Source organism: Mobula hypostoma, chromosome 26 (assembly GCF_963921235.1).
Source record: "Mobula hypostoma chromosome 26, sMobHyp1.1, whole genome shotgun sequence".
NCBI lineage: Eukaryota > Metazoa > Chordata > Chondrichthyes > Myliobatiformes > Myliobatidae > Mobula > Mobula hypostoma.
The window spans coordinates 17,498,573-17,520,365 of NC_086122.1; the positions used below are offsets into that span (position 1 = coordinate 17,498,573).

The following is a 21,793-nucleotide window of genomic DNA, read 5'->3' on the forward strand; positions in this document are numbered from 1 at the left end:
AGTGAATAAACTCTATTTATGGAGAACACCTTGCAACTTCAAAATTACTTCACAGCCTATGAATTGTGTCTAACGGGGAGCTTGGTGATTAATATTCTTGCAGTATGGCCTCAAAAACAGGAAGGCGACAGATGACGGTCTGGTTCATTTGTGAGTATTGATTGAAATATATTCAAGACACAAAAAGATTTTCTGGAATACAAAGGCCGCAGATCCTGTGTAAAATATTTTGGAATGTTTTGAGGTTGTGGAAGGTTCTATGAATGCCCAAGTAGTTTCTTAGTCTGATTTCTTTCTTTGATCTTGAAATAGTTAAATAAATATTTTTGAGCATTTGGAAGCATAGAAGGCATTCCTTCAACTTCTTAACTGAACGGTGCCATCTCTGTTATGGCAGCACGTTCTTGGTGTCACACTGAAGTGTTGCTTTAAAGGATGTGAATAAGCTAGACAGAGTACAGGAAAGTTTCACAGAATGTTCCTGGACTAAACGGATTCAGTTATAAGGTGAGATTGGATAGGCTGGGATTGATTTTCCTGGAGGGAAATGGTTGAGCAGTGGTATTACAGAGGTTTATAAAATTATGAGGAGCATTGATCGGATGGATAATCACAGTTTTGTTCCCAGGATAGGGAGGTTTAAAGATAGAGGATATAGGCTTAAGGTGAGAGGGGAAAGATTTAAAGGGGATATAGAGGAAAATGTTTTTAACAGAGATGGTAGCGGATACATAGTATGACCACCAAAAGAAGTGGTATAAGCAGCTGTATTTAGGTAGGATATTCATAGGAAAGATTTAGGAATGTATACTAAACAGGCAAACGAGATTCATGTAAATAGATACCTTGGCTGGCATGAATGAGTTGAGCCAAAAGGTTCATTACCATGCTGTACAACTCTATGAAACTATAAAGCTGTGAATGTAGATTATACTGTCACGTACCCCGTGACGGGTTAAAGATCCAGCAAAAATGGAAAACACTTTGGAGTCCAGTATTGCTATTAACTAATGGTATTTATTAGTAACTACGCAATACAGTAATATAAATACAGATAAATCAAACAGGTTAGCAATGACTATATATAAGTAAGTGTGGAAATATATGAAAACCAAGTTTCTTCAAGTCTAGGAGAAAATAGATAGTCTTACAAAGATGAGTAAAGTTCAGTTCAGTTCGTGGTATTGAGTTGAGTAGTGATGGAGAGAGAGAGAGAGGGAGAGATTTGAGTCTTCAGGTGAGCTGGCGCAGTCAATCTTCCCGTTGTCCTCCGAAATCCTTTAGAAGTCACCGACTGTGACTACAACAAAGGGGACTGTTCTTCTGTGGTGGAATTATCAACCCAGGCGAGGGTTGGACACACGAATAACTCCCCACCGGTCACACCCTTTTCACGCTGCGAGAGCCACTGATCGATCTGCCTGATTGATCCTCCAAAACCCACCTTTTCTGTGGGCACAACAAAGCTTATTCAGTGTCCAAAACCACGTGTCTGTAGGTCTAACAGTTGACCTTCTATTTATCTCACCGTGCTGAACACCAGCTGTCCATCAAACAGCTCCTCCCTTCTCTCTCTATAAGAGCTTGGAAACTGCTAGTCTCCTTGCAAAAGTGTAAACATGCTGCTGAAAAACCATAACAGCATCTCAAAGCAGTCTTTGCCTCTATTTCTCTGTCTTTCTCTCTTTTAACAAAGTGTCTGTGTTGGACAACATCTCTCTCTCTCTTTCCAAAAGCACAGTTCACAAGGGTAATTCAGGACCCCGTCACAATACATTCAAGATTCTGGAGAGGATTTTGTACTCAGGATCATTTGAATGAGACAGGAGTACAAATACTAAACCTACGTTGTGAGTGTTCTCCTGTGGTACAGTGAACTGTTCGGTGCATGTATTGTTCCAGTGTTCTGGACTGATTGCTGCACTTGTATCTATGCTTCCTTACAAAAGTTCCCAATTTTATTCTAAACCTTTTGTAAGTATGAGGCCAAGTCAAAGGAGATCTTTTTTTTTAACTTGCTATCCAATAGTTTGGAAGAAGGATTGTAAACTTAAGGCTTTAGCTCTGTTTCTCTATCTAACTTCCTGTGCGATCTGCTAAGTATTTCCAGCACTTCTTACCTTTGTACCATGGAACAGAGTTTGATTAAACAGTTAAAGTTAAAGGGATCCCATGAATCACTCTCATGCGGCAAATTCAGGATAAGGAATGAAAATTGATTTAAAATGTATAAGTCATATCGATACATTTCTGTATTTTTTTTCCAGGAGGAATAAAATTTGGTATCAGGAGTTCAATTAAAACTTGTGCCTAGAAAATTAATTCCATTCATTTTTCATCACTTAAACTCACCAGATTTTCTCAAAGGAAAAGTACATTTGACAATCCTTTAATTTAATAGCCATTATTCTCCTCTGAAGAAGCACTGAAATCAGATGATCAAGCTGGCAGCTGTCATACCAGCATGAACTCATGATAACTGAGTCACTAGTGTTAAAGAACCATCTCTATGGCAGCCATGGCTTTGATGGAGATCTTGGTGCCCAGGAAATGAGTATCTCATGCCACGATTTGCTCATACCTTCAAGCCTCTGTGGGTTGTGGTAGCACTGGGCTGCAGTTCAAGGTACTTGTGAACTGAAATTATCAATGGAAGGAATTTTTTATCTGTACTTGGACTTGGCAGTGATAAAATTTTTAACATATTGAATTGCTGTATCTGCTTTGTGTGTGCTGGGGTGGGGGGAGGTTAGCTGGTATTTAAAGTATATTAAAACAAAGTCCAAGCAAAACTACATCTTACTTTCAGTGTGTTCTTTGTGTTTTACTGAGATTTTTTTAATATGGAACTCATAAATCATGAACTTGTGTCAATTAGTAATTAGCAGGAATTGTAGCCACTGAAGGTGTCATCACAATGTGAAATATGACTGAGAAATAAACGCCACACTAGAGTGAATATCAATAAGAAATGCTCAGTACTATTTTTCTGACAGGAAATGGGCACGCATGTAAAGGTTTTATTTTGTGTGACTTACGTGTGAAAAGCTGACACTTCTGTTTCTTGGCACTTTTGTTTCATTGTTCTGGAAAGGATCAAAGAAGTCAACCACAAGGAAAAGAGGTTTATCCATAAGAAGAGCTCTGCAAGTGTAGTTTTGACTACTCGCAGATATAAAAAACACTGTGCAATGTTAGACCTACCATATACAGTGCATCATATACCAACAGACTGCTAGATTTAATTGCTATTGTTTATTTTCACGAGAATGGCTGTTCAGTTTAGCACCCAACCAACTCGGTACTCTACTTTATGTAGCCTTCTGGTAGGCCTCAGGCTCGCTCAGCTCACTTTGGTCTAGGGGGAGCAGCCTTCGGCCCTGCCAAACTGGGTAATAAAATTTTTGTGGATGCTGTGTGATGTACCCCACACCGCCAATTAACAGACAGCACACAATGTACGATTTACAGATTACACTTTATAGATCTATGTAATTAATAGATATACAAAAACAAAGGAAAGTAAAAGGTGCTAAACTTATCAAAGGTCAACCACTTCATGCACAACCGTTGGAGCTCAATTAATGGAGTCTTCTTTCCACCATTCGATCCCTTCCGACCTCCTCGACTTGCCGGCTGGGACTAACCAATGTGGTCAACCAGACGCTCCACATGAGTCTGTCCTCACCTCCTCTCCTCGCCGAAGACCCTGGGCCTCGGACTCCCGCTCGGGGTCCGTTCTGTCGTCCAGCTTACAGCATCGCGTCTCCTCCCTCTGTCCCCATCGCGCCTTCTGCCCACAGCCCGCGAAAACAATAGCTTACAGGCACACAAGAAAGAATAACATCTATCCCAATTGGTTAGCAAATGAATACAATTCTCGTTATCAGTAACTATAACCCAAACAAGCTGCTATAGAGAACCACTGTCTCAGCAGTTAACATCACAGAGAAGCCATTTTGTTAGCCTTAGCAGTAACATAAAAGAAGAAACCCCTTACATTTAAATTGTTGGGGGTTGCTGTTTCTGAGGATCTGACCCAGACCCAGCATGTAAGTACAATTGTGAAGAAAGCATGGCAGCACTTTCACTTCCTCAGGAGCCTGAGGAGATTCAGCATGACCTCTAAAACTTTGACAAACATCTATGGATGTGTAATGCTTCTATGGTTGTGTAGTGGAGGCTGTATCATGACCCGGTATGGAAACACCAATGCCTTTGAATGGAAAATCCTACAAAATGCAATGGATTTGGCCCAGTCTATCACGGGTAAAGCACTCCCAACCATTGAGCACATCTGCACGGAACACTGACATACGAAAGAGCCATCCATCATCAGAGATCCCCATCACCAAGATCATTCTCTCTCCCCATTTATGCTAGAAGGTAGAAGGTACAAGGGCCTCATGACTCACATCACCAAGTTCAAGAACAGTTACTACCCCTCAACCATCAGACTCTTGAAAAAAAGGGGATAACTACTCTTACTTACCTCATCATTGAAGTGTTTCAACAACCAATGATCTCACTTTAAGGATTCTTGATCTTATTATCTCATGTTCTCATAACTTATTGGTATTTATTTATATTTGCATTTGTTCAGTTTGTTGTCTTCTGCACTCTTGCTGATCTTTCATTGATCCTGTTATAGTTACTATTCTACTGTGGAGGAGTGGAGGGATCTGGGAGTACTTGTCCATAGATCCCTGAAAGTTGCCTCACTGGTAGATAGGGTAGTTAAGAAAGCTTATGGGGTGTTAGCTTTCATAAGTCGAGGGATAGAGTTTAAGAGTCACAATGTAATGATGCAGCTCTATAAAACTCTGGTTAGGCCACACTTGGAGTACTGTGTCCATTTCTGGTCGCCACACTATAGGAAGGATGTGGAAGCATTGGAAAGGGTGCAGAGGATATTTACCAGGATGCTGCCTGGTTTGGAGAGTATGCTTTATGATCAGAGATTAAGGGAGCTAGGGCTTTACTCTTTGGAGAAAAGGAGGATGAGAGGGGACATGATAGAGGTGTACAAGATATTAAGAGGAATAGATAGAGTGGATAGCCAGCACCTCTTCCCCAGGCCACCACTTCTCAATACAAGAGGACATGGGTTTAAGGTAAGGGGTGGGAAGTTCAAGGGGGATATTAGAGGAAGGTTTTTTACTCAGAGTGTTTGGTACGTGGAATGCACAGCCTGAGTCAGTGGTGGAGGCAGATACACTAGTGAAGTTTAAGAGACTACTAGACAGGTATATGGAGGAATTTAAGGTGGGGGGTTATATGGGTGGCAGGGTTAGAGGGTCGGCACAACATTGTGGGCTGAAGGGCCTGTAACGTGTTGTACTATTTTATTTTCTATATTTCTATCTTCTATAAATTTACTGAGTATGTCCGCAAGAAAATACATCTCAGGGTTGTTTGTGGTGACATACCCGTACTTTGATAATAAAATTTACTTTGAACTTTGAACATAATTGATTTCAGGAATAAAACCAGTCATATGGACATTTATAAAGATTGAGTCAAAGCATTCTTAAAAACTTTTTGATTGTTCTTGTGTTTGAATTTTCCCTTGAAAAATACCACTTCCATAGTTATGAGAGAGAGAACACAGCAACCTGCTAAATGACGCTGATGTTGTTCTGATGTGAAAAGAAAGTAAAATACCGCAGATGCTGGAAATCAGAAATAAATTTCAAAGATGCTGGGAGAACTTTGATGATAGGTCAGCATCCTCAGATACTAACTCTCTTTTTCCTTGTTACTGATACTGCCTGATCTGCTAAGCATTTCCAGCATTTCCTTTGTTATTTGTTATTTTGCAGTCTGTTGCCAAAGAAATATGAAGCAGCCTGGAATGACTCATCGCTGGAGCTTTACAGCTCCAAGTTTTTCACTCTCAGTGTGAGAAAATGGAAAGAACGATTTGGTTCACTGCAAGGACTGCAGACTAGATCTAACCTTATGATACAATAGCAGCTTAGTGCTAAAAATGTTTTCATTTCAGAATAACATTCCACTTTTTCATGATGTTACCACTTAGAGCTTATGTGTTTGTAGTGTCCATTGCTGTTCATTATGTTAGGATGGTAACAGATTCATTAGGTTCATCATAGTGGGCATTTGTAATGGAACTCTAGTGCTCGGGGTTAATGAAATGTGGATTTTTGCAGATTGAGTGCAAGAGGAAAGATAAAGAAATTGTTACACTGGCTTTATTTAGGTCACAGAATTTTACAAGCATCAGAGCATATCTGCCTCAGTCACACAATCTCTAGTGCCAAGTTAACAGACCATTGCAACAGTGATATCAACCCAGCTCACGTGATTTATCGATGCCAACTATTGCCAGGGGGAATAAGCTCATATAAAGAGAGAATTGAAAAACAATACATTGCCTGACATCTTTTCCAAATTAGGTAAAATTCAGAAGGGTCCACTGGCATTTTCACACATACTTTGTTCTGATTTTACTTACATGAGGGGAATTCATGGAGCCTGAATTGGACCACCCATGCTCATTACTTCCACTGCAAACAACGAAGTCAAGTCTGTGCTGCCTGCTCATTTGCATGATTGCTGTGTGCAGCCAATGCCAACTTGGCAGCTTGTTAGCTCGTCGCCTCAGCTGGGACTCTAATTTTGTGAATGGCTGGTGCCACTTAAAGTTCACTTGCAGCATTTAAAGCTGCCCTGTGCTTGTTTTTTTTAAAAGGGGACGTGCATTCTGGGCTGCCGCAATTCTGAACCAGTAGATCCAGCAATGGACAAACACAGGAAACACTGGGTAGCGAGTTTTTAGTGCAACACGCAAGGCCTTTATAAAGAGGATATTAAGGAAGGGAGCAGTTAAGGTGGGGGTTTCAGGAGTGGCTATAATCCAGGAGGTTCTCCGGGCACACATTGCAAGGGCAATTGAAGGAAATGACTGTAGTGGTCAAAGCGGGAATTCAAATCCTCGCTGCTGGAGATGGTGATGCAAGTAGTTTTTTTTATATAATTTTAGAACTACAGTGTAGAACAGGCCCTTAAGGTCCATTGAACTACAGTGTACAGCAGCCCACCTCTTTAACACCAAATGACTACTGAACACGTACTGTTGTAACTTCTCAAATGCTTTGTACATAACATCTTACTGAAGGCCTTCTGAAAATACAGATACTCAATACTTGCTTGTTCTTCCTTGTCCACCCTATCTGTTGCATCCTCAAAGAATTCACTTGCACTCTGAAGCAATGACAAGGCGTCTAAATGCAGATTACTTATCCTGTTGATTTTCCACTTCACACTGCTGTCAAAAAGTACGGCAGCACAACAGCATAGTGGTTAGCACAACACATTGCAGTACCAGTGACCCTGGTTCAATTCCCGCCGCTGCCTGTAAGGAATTTGTACGTTCTCTCTGTGACCGTGTGGGTTTTGTCCGGGTGCTCCAGTTTCCTCCCACATTCCAAAGACGTACCAGTTGGTAGGCTCATTGGTCATTGCAACTTGCCCCCGTAATTAGACTGGGATTAAGTCTGGGAATTGTTGGGTGGTCCGGCTCAAAGGGCTAGGACAGCCTATTCCACGCTGTACCTCAGTTAAAAAAAAAATAAAATCTAGCCTAATCATAAGACAATTTACAATGACTAATTAACCTATTGTGTGGCCAAGTGGTTAAGGCATTGGACTAGCAACCTGAAGGTCGTGAGTTCGAGCCCCAGCCGAGGGAACGTGTTTTGTTCTTGAGCAAGGTACTTAATCACACATTGCTCTGCGACGACACTGGTGCCAAGCTGTATGGGTCCTAATGCCCTTCCCTTGGACAACATTGGTGTCGTGTAGAGGGGAGACTTGCAGCATGGGCAACTGCTGGTCTTCCATACAATCTTGTCCAGGCCTGCGCCCTGGAGAGTGAAGATTTTCCACGCGCAGATCCATGGTCTCGCAAGACTAACGGATGCCTTTACTTACTTTACTTTTAATTAACCTACTAACCAGTACATCTTTGGACTGTGGGAGGAAACTGTAACACCTGAGGGAAATGCACATGGTTTATGTGGAGAATGTACAAGCTCCTTCCAGACTGCGCTGGTATTGAACTCTGAACTCTGAACTCTGAACTCTGACAGGCTCTGAGCTGTAATCACACCATGCTAACTGCTACGCTACCGTGGCACCCGAAGATGCAAGGTTTAGTCAAGGTCAAGTATTGTACCTTTAATCAACATACCCCACCCAAGGTCTCACACTGCTCAATGCAACAGGCACCATGCTCCCATTCTAAACCCTTCCACTCCGTTAGTCTTGCAAGACCATGGATCTGCACCTGGAAAGTCTTCACTCTCCTGGCCAAGGTTGTATGGAAGACTAGCAGTTGCCCATGCTGCAAGTCTCCCCTCTCCACGACACCAATGTTGTCCAAGGGAAGGGCATTAGGACCCATACAGCTCGGCACCAGTGTCGTCGCAGAGCAATGTATGGTTAAGTGCCTTGCTCAAGGACACAACACTTTGCCTCGGCTGGGGCTCGAACTCACGACCTTCAGGTCACTAGTCCAGTGCCTTAAACACTTGGCCACTTGCCCACAAACCCTTCCACTCACCTAATTATAATCTCTATATATTAAAGCTCAAGAGTAATGTTTATTAGCTTCACCACACCACTTCAGACCTCATATCTCTCTCTCACATGATCAGCAGCTCAACCATAATAGTTACTTTGAGTGAACAGAATGTGCAAAGCTGAGTGCCTAATTTCCTTTCCAAGTAGAACAAGGTGGATAGGCTGGAACAGCTGACCAGTGGGATGGAATTGGGCTGCTCCACCACCTAACCAGCCTACTTTAAGAGCCCTGCCATGATCCGTGCAATGACAATCACTTTCAGTGCACGATCAATCTGTATAATGGCATGGGAGGCATGATGTTCACGGGGAAAATGCAACCACTGCAAAACCTTGTACTTGTTCACCTGCTGCTGTCTAGCAAGAGGTAATGAAGAGCATTTAGCTCCATAAATAGAACTTGACTGACCTTCCTCACACAGCAGAGAATGGGAAACTGCGAGCTGCACAAGTACCTCAGTTCAGGTCTGGAAGGAGCCCAGCACATTAAAGATCACGACTCTGGCCGCATTAACACCCGTAGACAGTATGTTCCTTACCCTTCTCTGACATTTATAGATGGAATAAGTGGCATATCTCAGGAAGGAAAACTTTACTGAAGGTCACTTATACAATGCATCTGACTGAGGAGGAGATGGGGGAATTGCTCTCTGAACTCTCTGTGCAAATAAGCCTCTTGTTTAGCCTCTTTCACTTTCCTTCCTCCCATATGTCCTGTTCTTTGTGCCCTCCACTCAGCCATTCAGCCAATGTGCACTAATAGGACCAAATGTTTAGTACAGAAACATTGAGGCCAAGGCAATATTTTTTTCAGTACTTGGTATACCATCCTTTTAAAACTTTATCAAGTTTTTCAAAGTGCTGAAAGCCTATGGAGCTTGAACAAAACCAGTACATACTCTTCAGGAGTTAGTAAAGATTAAAGATTGGCTTGAATTGTCACATGTCTGTTAAAACATATAGCGAAATGTGTTAATGTCCAACTCAGCCCAAAGATGTGCTCAGGGCAGCCCACAAGTATTGCCACGCTTCTGCAGCCAACACAGCATGCCCACAACTTACCAACCATAACCAATACCACTTTGGAATGTAGGAAGAAACCAGAGCCCCCAGAGGAAACCCACGTTGTCATGGGGAGAAATTACAGACTCTTTACAGACAGTGGTGAAATTGAGCCTGGGTCACTGGTACTGTAAAGTGTCGCACTAATCACTACCCCACCATGCCACACTGATGCTGTTAGTAATCCTTTTAAATGCCATATGTGGGAATATCCTTCCACGTGTAGTGTATGGTCATTAGCACAAGCTTAGGAGAAATCTCTAGCATTGAATTCTGATAAGAGATGTTTTCAGGACTCAAGGGACTGAGTTGTGGAGAGAGGTTAAGCAGATTGAGACTTTGTTCATTAGAGCATAGGAGATTGAGGGGCATGTGAAATCATGAGGGGCATTCATAGGGTAAATGTGCACAGGGTTGGTAAATCAAGAACTAGAGGACATATGTTTTGAGTAGAGGGGATAGATTTATAGGAACTTGGGTGGCAATGTTTTCACCCAGGTGACCCATATATTAACATTAACGACACTTGAAAGGCAATTTGACAGGTACATGGATAGGAAATGTTTAGAAGGATATGGGTATATGTAGAGAGATGGGATTAGCTTAGAATCTTGGCCGGCATGGACTAGTTTGGTTCAAAAGCTTGATTCCATGCTGTATGACTCTTAGAATTTGTATGCACTATCAGAAAATCAGCATTGTCCACTTATCATTTTACCTCGCAGCAGGTTATCAGTATGGTAGTTAGCTTGGCACGCATATCCCGTGTCAGAATGGAAGCAAATTTAGTACCTATCACATCCAAAATCTGTCTCACGGTGCCATGGATCTTTACATTTCCTTCTGTTTAATGATCTGATTTTGTGAGCCTTTGATACTTATTCCGTGGGAGGAAGTATTATTGTTGCTTTTAGAGAAACTAGTTTACTATTTTTCTCATGTTCTATTAACTCCATTCCAAATCAGCGATAGTACAAGTAGCCAATTAAAGAGTTTAGGGAAAGCATTTGAGAGCATAATTGCACGTATCACAGCAAATGAATATATAAGGAATAATCATTACGTCACTGTTGTCTTTAATATTGTGACTGACTATTAGAAAGTTCACAGTCTTTTATGCAGTCATTTCCTATGGTAAGAGCAATTATTTTTTCAAGAACTATTTAAAAAGCCTTTAATTGGCTACCTGAACTATCATTCTTTTGGAATAGAATTAATAGAAACTACATACAGCTCTGGAAAAATAGTATCAGAAATGATATACTGAAAACACTGAAGCTTAAATATACTTTACTGAGTGGGCAAATGAATGATTTCACTCAATTTTTATGTAGCATATATTAAAGAAGTTAACTTCATGCAAGTTTCTATACAGGACCTCTAGCGGAGTCTGAAATCACATTCTGAGCACTTGGCTTTCAGTAATTTCCATCCTGTATTGTAGCTGTCAGAGCAACACACACAACATGCTGGAGGAACTCAGCAGGTCAGGAAGCGTCACTGGAAAAGAACATACAGTCCTGAAGAAGGGTTTTGACCCGAAACAAAGACCGCCAGTTCATTTCTATTGGTGCTGCTTGGCTTGCTGAGTTCCGCCACCATTTTGTGTGTGTTGCTTTGGATTTGCAGCATCTGCAGAATTTCACATGTTTATGTAACTGCCAGAGATATGATGTTCTAGTAGACGTTCAGTGAAATCTACTCCTGAACTTTGGTCCTGTTCAAGAGACTTTAACCAAATTTCAGAAGTGGAGCACAAGGCACATGTGCATTTTAGACTCAGTGGTCACTTCAGTGTATAACTTCTGTACCTAATAAAGTAACCACTAAATGCATGTCCATGGTTTTCAGCTGCTGTAGCCCATCTACTTCAAAGTTCGACATGTTGTGCATTCAGAGATGCTCTTCTGTACACCACTGTTGTAAAGCATGCTTGCTTGCGTTGCCATCACTTTCCTGTCTGGCCATTCTCCTCTAATCTCTCTCACTAGAGAACTGCTTCTCACTAGATGACTCTTGTTTATTGCACCATTCTCCGCAAACCCTGAAGACGGCTGCGTGTGAAAATCTCAAAAGGTCACTCAAAACTCCCCGTCTGGCACCGTTCCACAGTCAAAGTCACTTAGATCACATTTCTTCCCCATTGTGATGTTTAGTCTGAACAACAATTGAACCTCTTGACAATATCTGAATGCTTTTTTGCATTGAGTGGCTGATAAAGATATTTCCAATAACAAACGGGTGTATGGGTGTGGCTAATAAAGTGGTCACTGAATGTACATTCAGAAATAACCACAGAGTATGAACTTCCAAGACCTGGTAACTAGTGTGAAGATACAATGAATACACACTGGAAGACCTAACACTACTGATTTCACTCAGATTACAAATATCCCAATTCACTACTTGGTTGCACCATCCAATTTTTATCCAAGTTACATGAGGAAACAGTTCACCTAAAGTTTAATCATTCAGACAGATTTTATGTATTATGGGAAGAGTGATTTTTCCAGGGCTCATTAGACTCCCAATAACCAGCTGAGAGTGGACAGTTACAGTCAAGAATTTATATTAAATCAGAAGAACCTCTTTTTAAACAAATATCTTTGTAGCCACATTACTTAAAGCTGGATTGGGGGAGATGGGAACATGAAGATGATGTGCTGAGGTTCTACATTATAGAACATAAATTAAAGTTGTTGGGAAGTATTGAGTTGAAATTGCTTTGTTCTCATACTGACAGCTATATAATTATATCATTCTGTTTTTCAAAGTATCAAGCATAGACTTGAGGGCCTCTCATCTTGCAATCAGAGTGTTACAGTAGTCCTAAGCCATTTAATACTGCAATATTAAGCATTTTATCAGCAAGCAGATGCCTCATCACACCCAATACTGAAATTAAATCTGCTGACTTGCTCAGTAGTTGGTCATCTGGGACCCTTAACCAATATAACACAAGCTCATTCTGCAAATCGCAGATACCAGCCTCAGAAGGCCCTGCATAATGGAGTCCTTTGTGACTGGTCTCTCTCCAGTGGAAAGAGGTTGTTGCTTGGCAACAGAACTGGGCATAAATTCCAGCTGGGTTTGTGCTGCCATGCTTTTGAGACTCATGCCAGCTTCAGTCCAAGGTCAGCCTGGGTGGTCTTCATGTTGATTCGAGTTCAGACTCTGCAGTATGTAAGACATCGGTGTCAGGCTCATGTTGAGGATACAGTATTTCAGACTGCCACTAAACTGAAATGCTTATGCACAACAATACGGTTATTTGCCAGTATCGATCTTGTATTTGTAAAGCTTGTATAGATACTTTGTACATGTATACATAACGTTTATAATTTCTCAAAGTTAGAAACACTTAGACAAGCTCAAGAATTTTCATGGCATAAAGGACTGTCGATCAAATGTGGGTAAATGTGATTAACAAAATGGTCAGCATGAACATGATGAGGCAAACTGTGCTCTACAACTTGGTAATTCATTATTTATTGGTACACGCAGCAAGTATCATTAATTATGAATCTAAACTGCACAGACCCTTTCTAATTATAGAATGATCTAGCTTTCAAAGCAAAGTGGGAGCTTTCAAACTATATTTCTAATGACTTACCTCACTAAATTGTTGTAGATTTTACATTCAAAGGCTCACTTTAACTTACCAAAGCTAAATTTATTTAACATTCAGCAGATTATTAAATCTTCAGGCCCATTTAACATTGAAGAGAAGGCATGTTTTTATGAGTTGAATTGGCTCAGGTTCAATTGAATTTTGCATTGGTTTAGAATAGCCCCGAATCTCACACAGTTCCATTTATATCTTCAGGGCATTGTAACAAATCTAGTAGTTTTCACTCCTCCTCTACTAATTCTTGATGTGAAGATCCTCTACAAAACCACATTTTACTATTCATTCCTTACATGGGCTCCTAAACATTTTGGTGCATTGATTGATCATTGCTATTGCAAGGGATTCTATTCTGTTGAACTGTTAGTATGTTCCCCATTCCCACACTATACTGCGTGTGACGAAGGCCCATCACTGACTACAGACAGCACATAACACACTCGGTAAAACACTCATCCCCAGCAGTAATAGTAACTGGGTCTGAAATAGAGCTGCTGCTTGGAGCTGTCTCATGTGGAGGCAGCAGCAACCTGCACAGGTGAGCTGATGGTGGAGGATACCAACTTTAATTGGATAATTGAGTTAATTAGCTTTTGGTTGGTGTAGGGGGAGGGGCTTAGCAGTTATAAGCCTCAGGTTATCAAGGCTTTGGGGTTGGTTTTCCTATGTGTTTAGTCTGAGGGTGGCTATATATTTTTTTTCTGATTTTTGTCTTGTATTGAGGTAAATAAAAGCACCTCAATCTATTTTTGTGACTCAAGCCTTGTTATTTTGCTTAAATAATTGATCCACAGTTTTTTTGTGACACTGGGTTAGCTAGATTCTATAAGGGTATCTGTTCTCTTCTGCAAATTATTAGTTTTTATACACATGCTGGGCCCTAATGACCTAACTGGAATCCAGCTGCAAATTTAACCCAGGCCTATATGTGAATTCAGCTGAAGAGTTTCTGTATAAATGGAATAGAAGTGAGTCAGCTTTACTAACCACTCAAGCAAGATAAATTGCCGAGAAATTGCATGTCATGTTGATTTTTATATGTGCAATAAACATCCTTTCGTGAATCTTGCCAAGAACTTCCAGTCATGAGTCACCCTCATCGCCCCAACCACATACCTCTTGTTGCCTGACGAACAATGGGCCACATGCCTTTCATTTATTTCCTGCCTTGAATTGGATTTATATGACTAGATGCTTGGGATTTAACTTGATGGTAGGGAATTTTTGCAGTCAACTTATCTGATCTGCTGTGTTTAATATTAATATGTTAACTCCTGAAGTGGGCTAGATGATGAGTAGGCCTTGTTAAATCTTTCCACTTCAGCTTAGGATGTGGAAGGCCTACAAGATAGTGTCTCTCTTGACATCAGCTCAATTACATTGATATTTGAAAACTTCTATGATTTATTGCGATAACCGATGATGCCATTTAACTTTGGATATTCATTAGCACGGATTAATCAAATATTTGCATTTTCAATTCTTTTGTCTCACAGTACGGTGAACTGTACAGTTTTGCCCTATACATCACTTCAGGCAGATTCTGATTTGCCTCTTTAAACTTAGAAAGCATCTCTGCTAAAATATGAAACTAAACTGAACCTCATCTATAGGCAGAGCATAAGAGCATACAGATTATTTATTTAAGTTCATTGAATGGAAGTCGATTAAATGGGTTTCACAATTATGCTCGTCATAAAAAGCTGTATCACACTGTGCATAAAATAAGTACAAGTGGTGCAAGAGTTCCTCCCATTGCTAATAACTTGACAGCTTATTAAATGTCTAGATAATAAATTGAATATATCAATGCTTTAACCTAAGGTCAAGTAATAAGCATGAAACAAGAGAATATTTAAAATTCTGTCCACTATCCAATAAACACTGAATACAAGTCTCTAAAATATTTTGTAAGTAAAAAAAAAATCAAGATAATCTTTCAAACTTCTTTCAATACTGTGAAAGTTTTCAAATAATTTATGTGTAATTAAGTAATATCCCATATTCCTCCTCCAATGAAAGCTGTTGAAAAGCTGAAGTGCTGTAATTCTGTTAACCCAATTTGCACTGTCTAGCAGATTTGCAAGTGAACATTAATGATCTTTCTATCATACCTCTGTCATATTCAATGTCTAATAATTGGCAGAAGAGAGAACTGTAGTGCATTTTAGGTATCTCCACTTACTAAGAATAGGAACACGAGAGAAGTAGGGCTGTATATAAACTCCCATTACATTCTGTTCTGCTGATGTTACACTGACAGTGCATCAACACTACATTCTACCAAAATATTTCAAAACCTTCCATGCACAAAAAAAAGTAGTACTTAGCTTTAATTTCGACTCAGGAAGGAAGCCAAATGTCCCTACCTAGTCTGGTCCATATATAACTCTAAATTACCCCTCCTCCCCAACGTGGTTATCTTTTAACTGTCCTCCACAAGGTCATCACAAGCAACTCTGTGAAAATTAGGAGTGGCTAATAAATTCTAATCTTGCTAGTGACATCCATATCCTGTGAACAAGTAAATATATGGCAGCTCCATGGTTTGAGGACAACCACATTCTTTTCAGGAGACTAATTATTGTTATAAAATAGGGGCAAAGATCAAGAAGTAGATTGTACTTATATTCCGTCTGGGTAGCCTCCAACCTGATACAACACCTTATATTCCGTCTGGGTAGCCTCCAACCTGTTACAACACCTTATATTCTGTCTGGGTATCCTCCAACCTGATACAACACCTTATATTCCGTCTGGGTAGCCTCCAACCTGATGGCATGAACATCGACTTCTCTAACTTCCGCTAATGCCCCACCTCCCCCTCGTACCCCATCCGTTTTTTATTTTTATACACACATTTTTTCTTTCACTCTCCTTCTCCCTCTGTCCCTCTGACTATACTCCTTGCCCATCCTCTGGGTTTCCTCCCCCCCCCTTGTCTTTCTCCCCGGACCTCCTGTCCCATGATCCTCTCATATCCCCTTTGCCAATCACCTGTCCAGCTCTTGGCTCCATCCCTCCCCCTCCTGTCTTCTCCTATCATTTTGGATCTCCCCCTCCCCCTCCCACTTTCAAATCTCTTACTAGCTCTTCCTTCAGTTAGTCCTGACGAAGGGTCTCGGCCTGAAACGTCGACTGTACCTCTTCCTAGAGATGCTGCCTGGCCTGCTGCGTTCACCAGCAACTTTGATGTGTGTTGCAAGGATCAATACCTGTCTCTGTCTGCAATTAGTTTGTACAGTTTCCCTGTGACCATGTGTGTTTCCTCCAGGAGCCCTGGATTCCTCCCACATTCCAAAGACATATAGGTTAGGGTTCATAAATCGTGGGCATGCTATGTTAGTAACAGAAGCATGATGACACTTTTGGGCTGACTCCAGTACATCCTCAGAGTATGTTTACAGGTTTTCCCCGTTATCCGAAGGTAGAGCATGAAATGGTTCGTAAGCCGGAATGTCGTAAAGTGAATAAGCAATTACCATTTATTAATATGGGAAAAAATTTTTGAGCATTCCCAGACCCAAAAAATAACCTACAAAATCATGTCAAATAATATATAAAACCTAAAATAACAGTAACATGTAGTAAAAGCAGGAATGATATGATAAGTACACAGCCTATATAAAGTAGAAATACTTTTCTGCAGCACTGTCTAGCGCAGCGAAAATCTCGCGGAAGTGATCTCAGTGCAAGCGCTCTCGGCAGAAACACTCTCTCCAGTAACCTTTAAGCTATGAAGCTGCCAAATCATACCAAATAACACATAAAACTACACAGCCTATATAAAGTAGAAATAATGTATGTACAGTGTAGCTTCACTTACCGGAATCGGGAAGACTCCAATAAATTGCTGTTTCGTCACAGTTAAACACTTGCTTATACGAATAAGGACCTGACGCAATTGGCAATCGCCTCTAATTTGGGCCAAAATTTACGTGCCAGGTGGCACCTAATTAATTAGCTTGCTCATTTTGGCTTTTTTCTTAAAGATGTGCTGGGTGCATTCCAACTACCGCTGCATTGCTTCATTCTTCGCAGCCCAGTATCGGTCCGCGGCCCGGAGGTTGGGGACCACTGCTTAAACTATGAAGCTGCTCTCGCCTCAGAAACCGACCAAACCACCCGTGACTACTTTTAAATTCCACTTTCGCAACACTTTCATCACCATCGTCCAGTGCTTTCTGTTTCAGCTTATTAAAAAGACTGACTGATTTCTCCTTAAGTATAAGAAAACTTAATGGAACACCACGCTTTGTACACCCATCAATCCACTCAAGCAATAGACTTTCCATTTTATCCATTATTGGATGTTGACTGAGAGAGACCACTTTGCTACGAGCAGAACCAGCAGTAACATCGGCAGCTTTCAAAATTCTTTCTCTCTGCGTATAAATAGTGCGAATGGTGGACGCAGGCAAGTTCAACGCGCAGACAACGTCCTTACTTCATTCACCACGATTGAAACGCCTAATTATGTCTAGTTTTACACTGTGTAACACCCTTACGAGCTCTTTTAGGCTTTTCCAATACCTTAGAACTCACCTTACTAACGGATGCACAAAATAAATCGAGATAAAGCACGTGTTTAAGCAATGCCGGCTAGAATGCACTTCTGGGGGAGGAACTTGGCTGTTCGGGCGTGCGCTGCCTTTTATCGTAACAGCGAAAACACCTTCTGTTAGCAAATACAGGTAACTAATGTAGGTCTCTCGTAACAGCGAAGTGTCGTAAAGCAAACGTTTGGAAAATGGGGGCCACCTGTATCATTAATACAAATGACACATTTCATAGTATGTTTCAATGCACATGTGAGAACTAAAGCTATTTGTTAAAATACCTTCAAAACTATGTCCCAAGTAAAATGCCTTCTGAAACAACAATCTCCAACTTCATTTCCCATTATGTTTTGAGGCTATTAATAAGGATGCTTTTATAGTTGCAGTTCTTCAGTTATGTAATATGTTTATCTTTTTGAAATTCATTAGCAATAATTATGCTTGAAAAATGAACAAAAATGAAATGAAGTATTGCCTATTCCCATTGCAACTGAATTATCTTCACAGCCCAATAATTTCCTTATTATATTCCACTTTTTGAAAGTCATTCAGTATAGAAGAGCAGAAACCAAGCAATGTTACATGGAACACATCAACGTTGCTGAATGATTGCTTGGAAGTTTTGTCAGAACCGATGGGAATATATTGTAAAGATATTGATGATGAAGTGCATTAAGTCCAATGTAATGCTCTGTTTTAAAATGTTGGCAAAAATAATTTTGAATTGCCACCTTCATTTTCCTTCCCGGTAGGTGTTCTGTGACATGGAGACAAACGGAGGAGGGTGGACAGTCTTCCAGCATCGGGAAAATGGGAATGTTGAATTCCACCGTGACTGGAAGGAATACAAATTGGTGAGAAATGCTTTACATTGATTAAAAAAAAGTATCAGACTGAATGGAATAAGTGATTATCACAAAGTGTGATTTGTATTGGAAAACATCCTTCACTTAAATTGAAATGAAAATAAATTGCTAAGGCATCCTGCTGCTTGAAGCCAAATCTGAAAATATATAAGGTGAAAAGAGAAGCTGAATACAGAACTGTCTCGCAGAAGGTATGTGATATGGTTCAACAGTTCCAATTAATATCAGGAAATGTATACATTATACAACCTGAAATTCTTACTCTTTGCAGTCAGAGATGAGTTAAATTGTTGAATTCTAATGCACATCTGCATCCTAACGCTGATGTTCCATTCACTGATGAAGGCAGCAACAAGAAGCATTCAGCCATTACCAAAAGCAAGCAATTTAGAAGCTTTGCAAACACGAGGAAATCTGCAGATGCTGGAATTTCAAGCAACACACATAAAAGTTGCTGGTGAACGCAGCAGGCCAGGCAGCATCTCTAGGAAGAGGTACAGTCGACTTTTTGGGCCGAGACCCTTTGTCAGGACTAACTGAAGGAAGAGTTAGTAAGAGATTTGAAAGTGGGAGGGGGAGGGGGAAATCCGAAATGATAGTAGAAGACAGGAGGGGGAGGGATGGAGCCAAGAGCTGGACAGGTGATAGGCAAAAGGAATACGAGAGGATCATGGGACAGGTGGCCTAGGGAGAAAGAAAAGGGGGAGGGGGGAAGCCCAGAGGATGGGCAAGGGGTATAGTGAGAGGGACAGAGGGAGAAAAAGGAGAGAGGGAACAAGAATGTGTGTATATAAATAAATAAATAAATAACAGATGGAGTACGAGGGGGAGGTGGGGCATTAGCGGAAGTTTGAGAAGCCAATGTTCATGCCATCAGGTTGGAGGCTACCCAGATGGAATATAAGGTGGTGTTCCTCCAATCTGAGAAGCTTACTAATTTTAGTGGGGAAGGTAAATTAAAGGTACAATATCTCTGACAGATTTGATAAGGAACTGAATACCTGTTTCATCAACAGTAGTCAAAGACTGCTAGAGGAAAAGTAAGAATATTAGCTTTGATTTAACAGGGGTGATAATTCAGAAATTATTGACTTTTGCTGCCTGCATCAGTGAACGGAACATCGGCATTAGGATGCAGATGTGAATTTAGAAATCACAAATTGCTTTCGACAATTCAACTCATCTCTGTGTGTTTTGATTTACCATGGAGAGAATCACCTGCACAGCCAAACTAATCTCTCTTAAAATACTCAAAACATCTCACACTTAGTTACATGAGGTCTCTGTGAAATTTTAATGACTCTATAATTAGTACTCTCAAGATAATTTTAATTATCTGCATTGTAATTTCTTCACATGAGCATTTCAAAATATAAGGTTCAAGAAATGTAGCAACAGGTGAGAACAAATTGTGGGCTATTCAAAGATGCAAATAAGCTTGAAACCGAGGACAGAGAAAGAAATTATCCTGAAAGACAATTATTACCCCTTTGGGCACTGGAGCTCGGAGTCCAATCCTGGCATCCTGTATAAGGAATTTGTACGTCCTCCTCGCTGTATCTCCTCCGCAAGGAGGGTTTCCTCTGGGTGGTCCAGTTTCCTCCCACGGCCGAGGACGTACTGGTTAGTAGGCTAATTAATCATTCATTGTAAATATTCCTGTGATTAGACTAGGGTTAAATCAGTGAGTTGCTGGCAGCGCAGCTGAGTGAGACAGAAAGAACTATTCCATGCTGTACCTCCAAATGAAATAAAATAAAATATACAAAGTAGAGTCCGGCACAAAAGAAGATTTCTATGTATGCAGGAATGTCATGCTCCTAAAAAAGTTGAAAGAGTTGAGCAAATGAACACTTAGCAGTTCAATAGCCAAGTTTGATTGGGCAGCCAACATTGATCCCAGGATTCTCCAACATTGAAATGACTTGCAGTGAAGCTTTAGGGATATTCATTCATTGCAAGAAGAAGAATCACAGTTGGCAAACACTCTTAAAAAGCACAGAACTACTCGGAGAGTGGTGATGTCAGGAAGATTATGATGGGGAAAGTAGGGAAGTATGAGAAATTGACCCAAATCTGAATACCTCACAGTCAACCCGCATATCTTTATAGATGTGGCACCATTGTTCCAGCATTCATTGGTGACGAATGTGCAGGCTTCCTTCACTCAATGAATGCACTGTTAATGATAGCATAAATCCCCAAAAAACTTGATGCATCCATGAAGAAAAGGTGTTGTTCTGAACAAATTAATTAGAATGAGATGACCTGCTTGGTAAGAATTTCAGAATAAGAATCAGGTTCAATATCAATGATATATGTCATAAATATTTTTATAATTTTTTTTATAAATTGCAATAAGAAATATATGTATATATACATTATTAAAGTGCAAAAAGCAAAAATAGTTCATAAGTTGATTCATTGTCCACTCAGGTATCTGATGTCAGAGAGGAGGAAGCTGTTCCTAGAACATTGAGTGTGTATCTTCATGCTCTTGTACCTCCTCTCTGATTATGAATAAGAAGACAGCATGTCCTGGGTGATGGGGGCCTTTAATAATGGATGCTACCTTTTTGAGGCATCACCTTTTGAAGAGGCAATCGATGGTGGGAAGGCTAGTGCCCGTGATGAATTTGTAATCTGGTGGACATTGTGCATAGAGTGCCAAATTAAATGCAGTGTCGATACAGAAGGCAGGAAGAGTGTGTACCAAAGCATCTACTGCTGATTACGAGCACAACTGCAAATGCTATGAACATAACAGTACTCAAAAGAAACTGTAGATGCTGAAAATCCGAAACAGGAATTGTGTGGTTGGAAGCACTCAGCAAGTCAGGCAGCATTTGTAAAAAGAGAAAGTAAGTCTGTGTTTCTGGTCCAAATTGGTTCAGTTCCACAGAAAATTATCAGCCCTGAAATATTTACTCACTTTTCCTTTCACAGATGCTGCCTGATGAGCTAAAAGTTTTCAGCATTTTCCATTTTTATTTTTTAAGCACAATGTTTTTTTTATTTGAATGCCAGAGTAAGTGTAATAGAAGAGTTCTTGAGGTTCAATGTATTTAATTATT

The 21,793-nt window shown here is 40.5% G+C and overlaps 1 protein-coding gene across 3 annotated transcripts in view; it reads left to right on the forward strand.

The window, feature by feature from the left end:
- The window catches only part of angpt2b (angiopoietin 2b), a 227,810-nt gene that overhangs the window by 143,241 nt on the left and 62,776 nt on the right, over window positions 1-21,793 (forward strand). For all 3 annotated transcript variants that reach the window (XM_063033629.1, XM_063033631.1, XM_063033630.1), the window contains one exon: window positions 18,606-18,707. In XM_063033629.1, coding sequence (XP_062889699.1) covers window positions 18,606-18,707 — 102 coding nt within the window. The remainder of the gene's footprint in view (window positions 1-18,605; window positions 18,708-21,793) is intronic.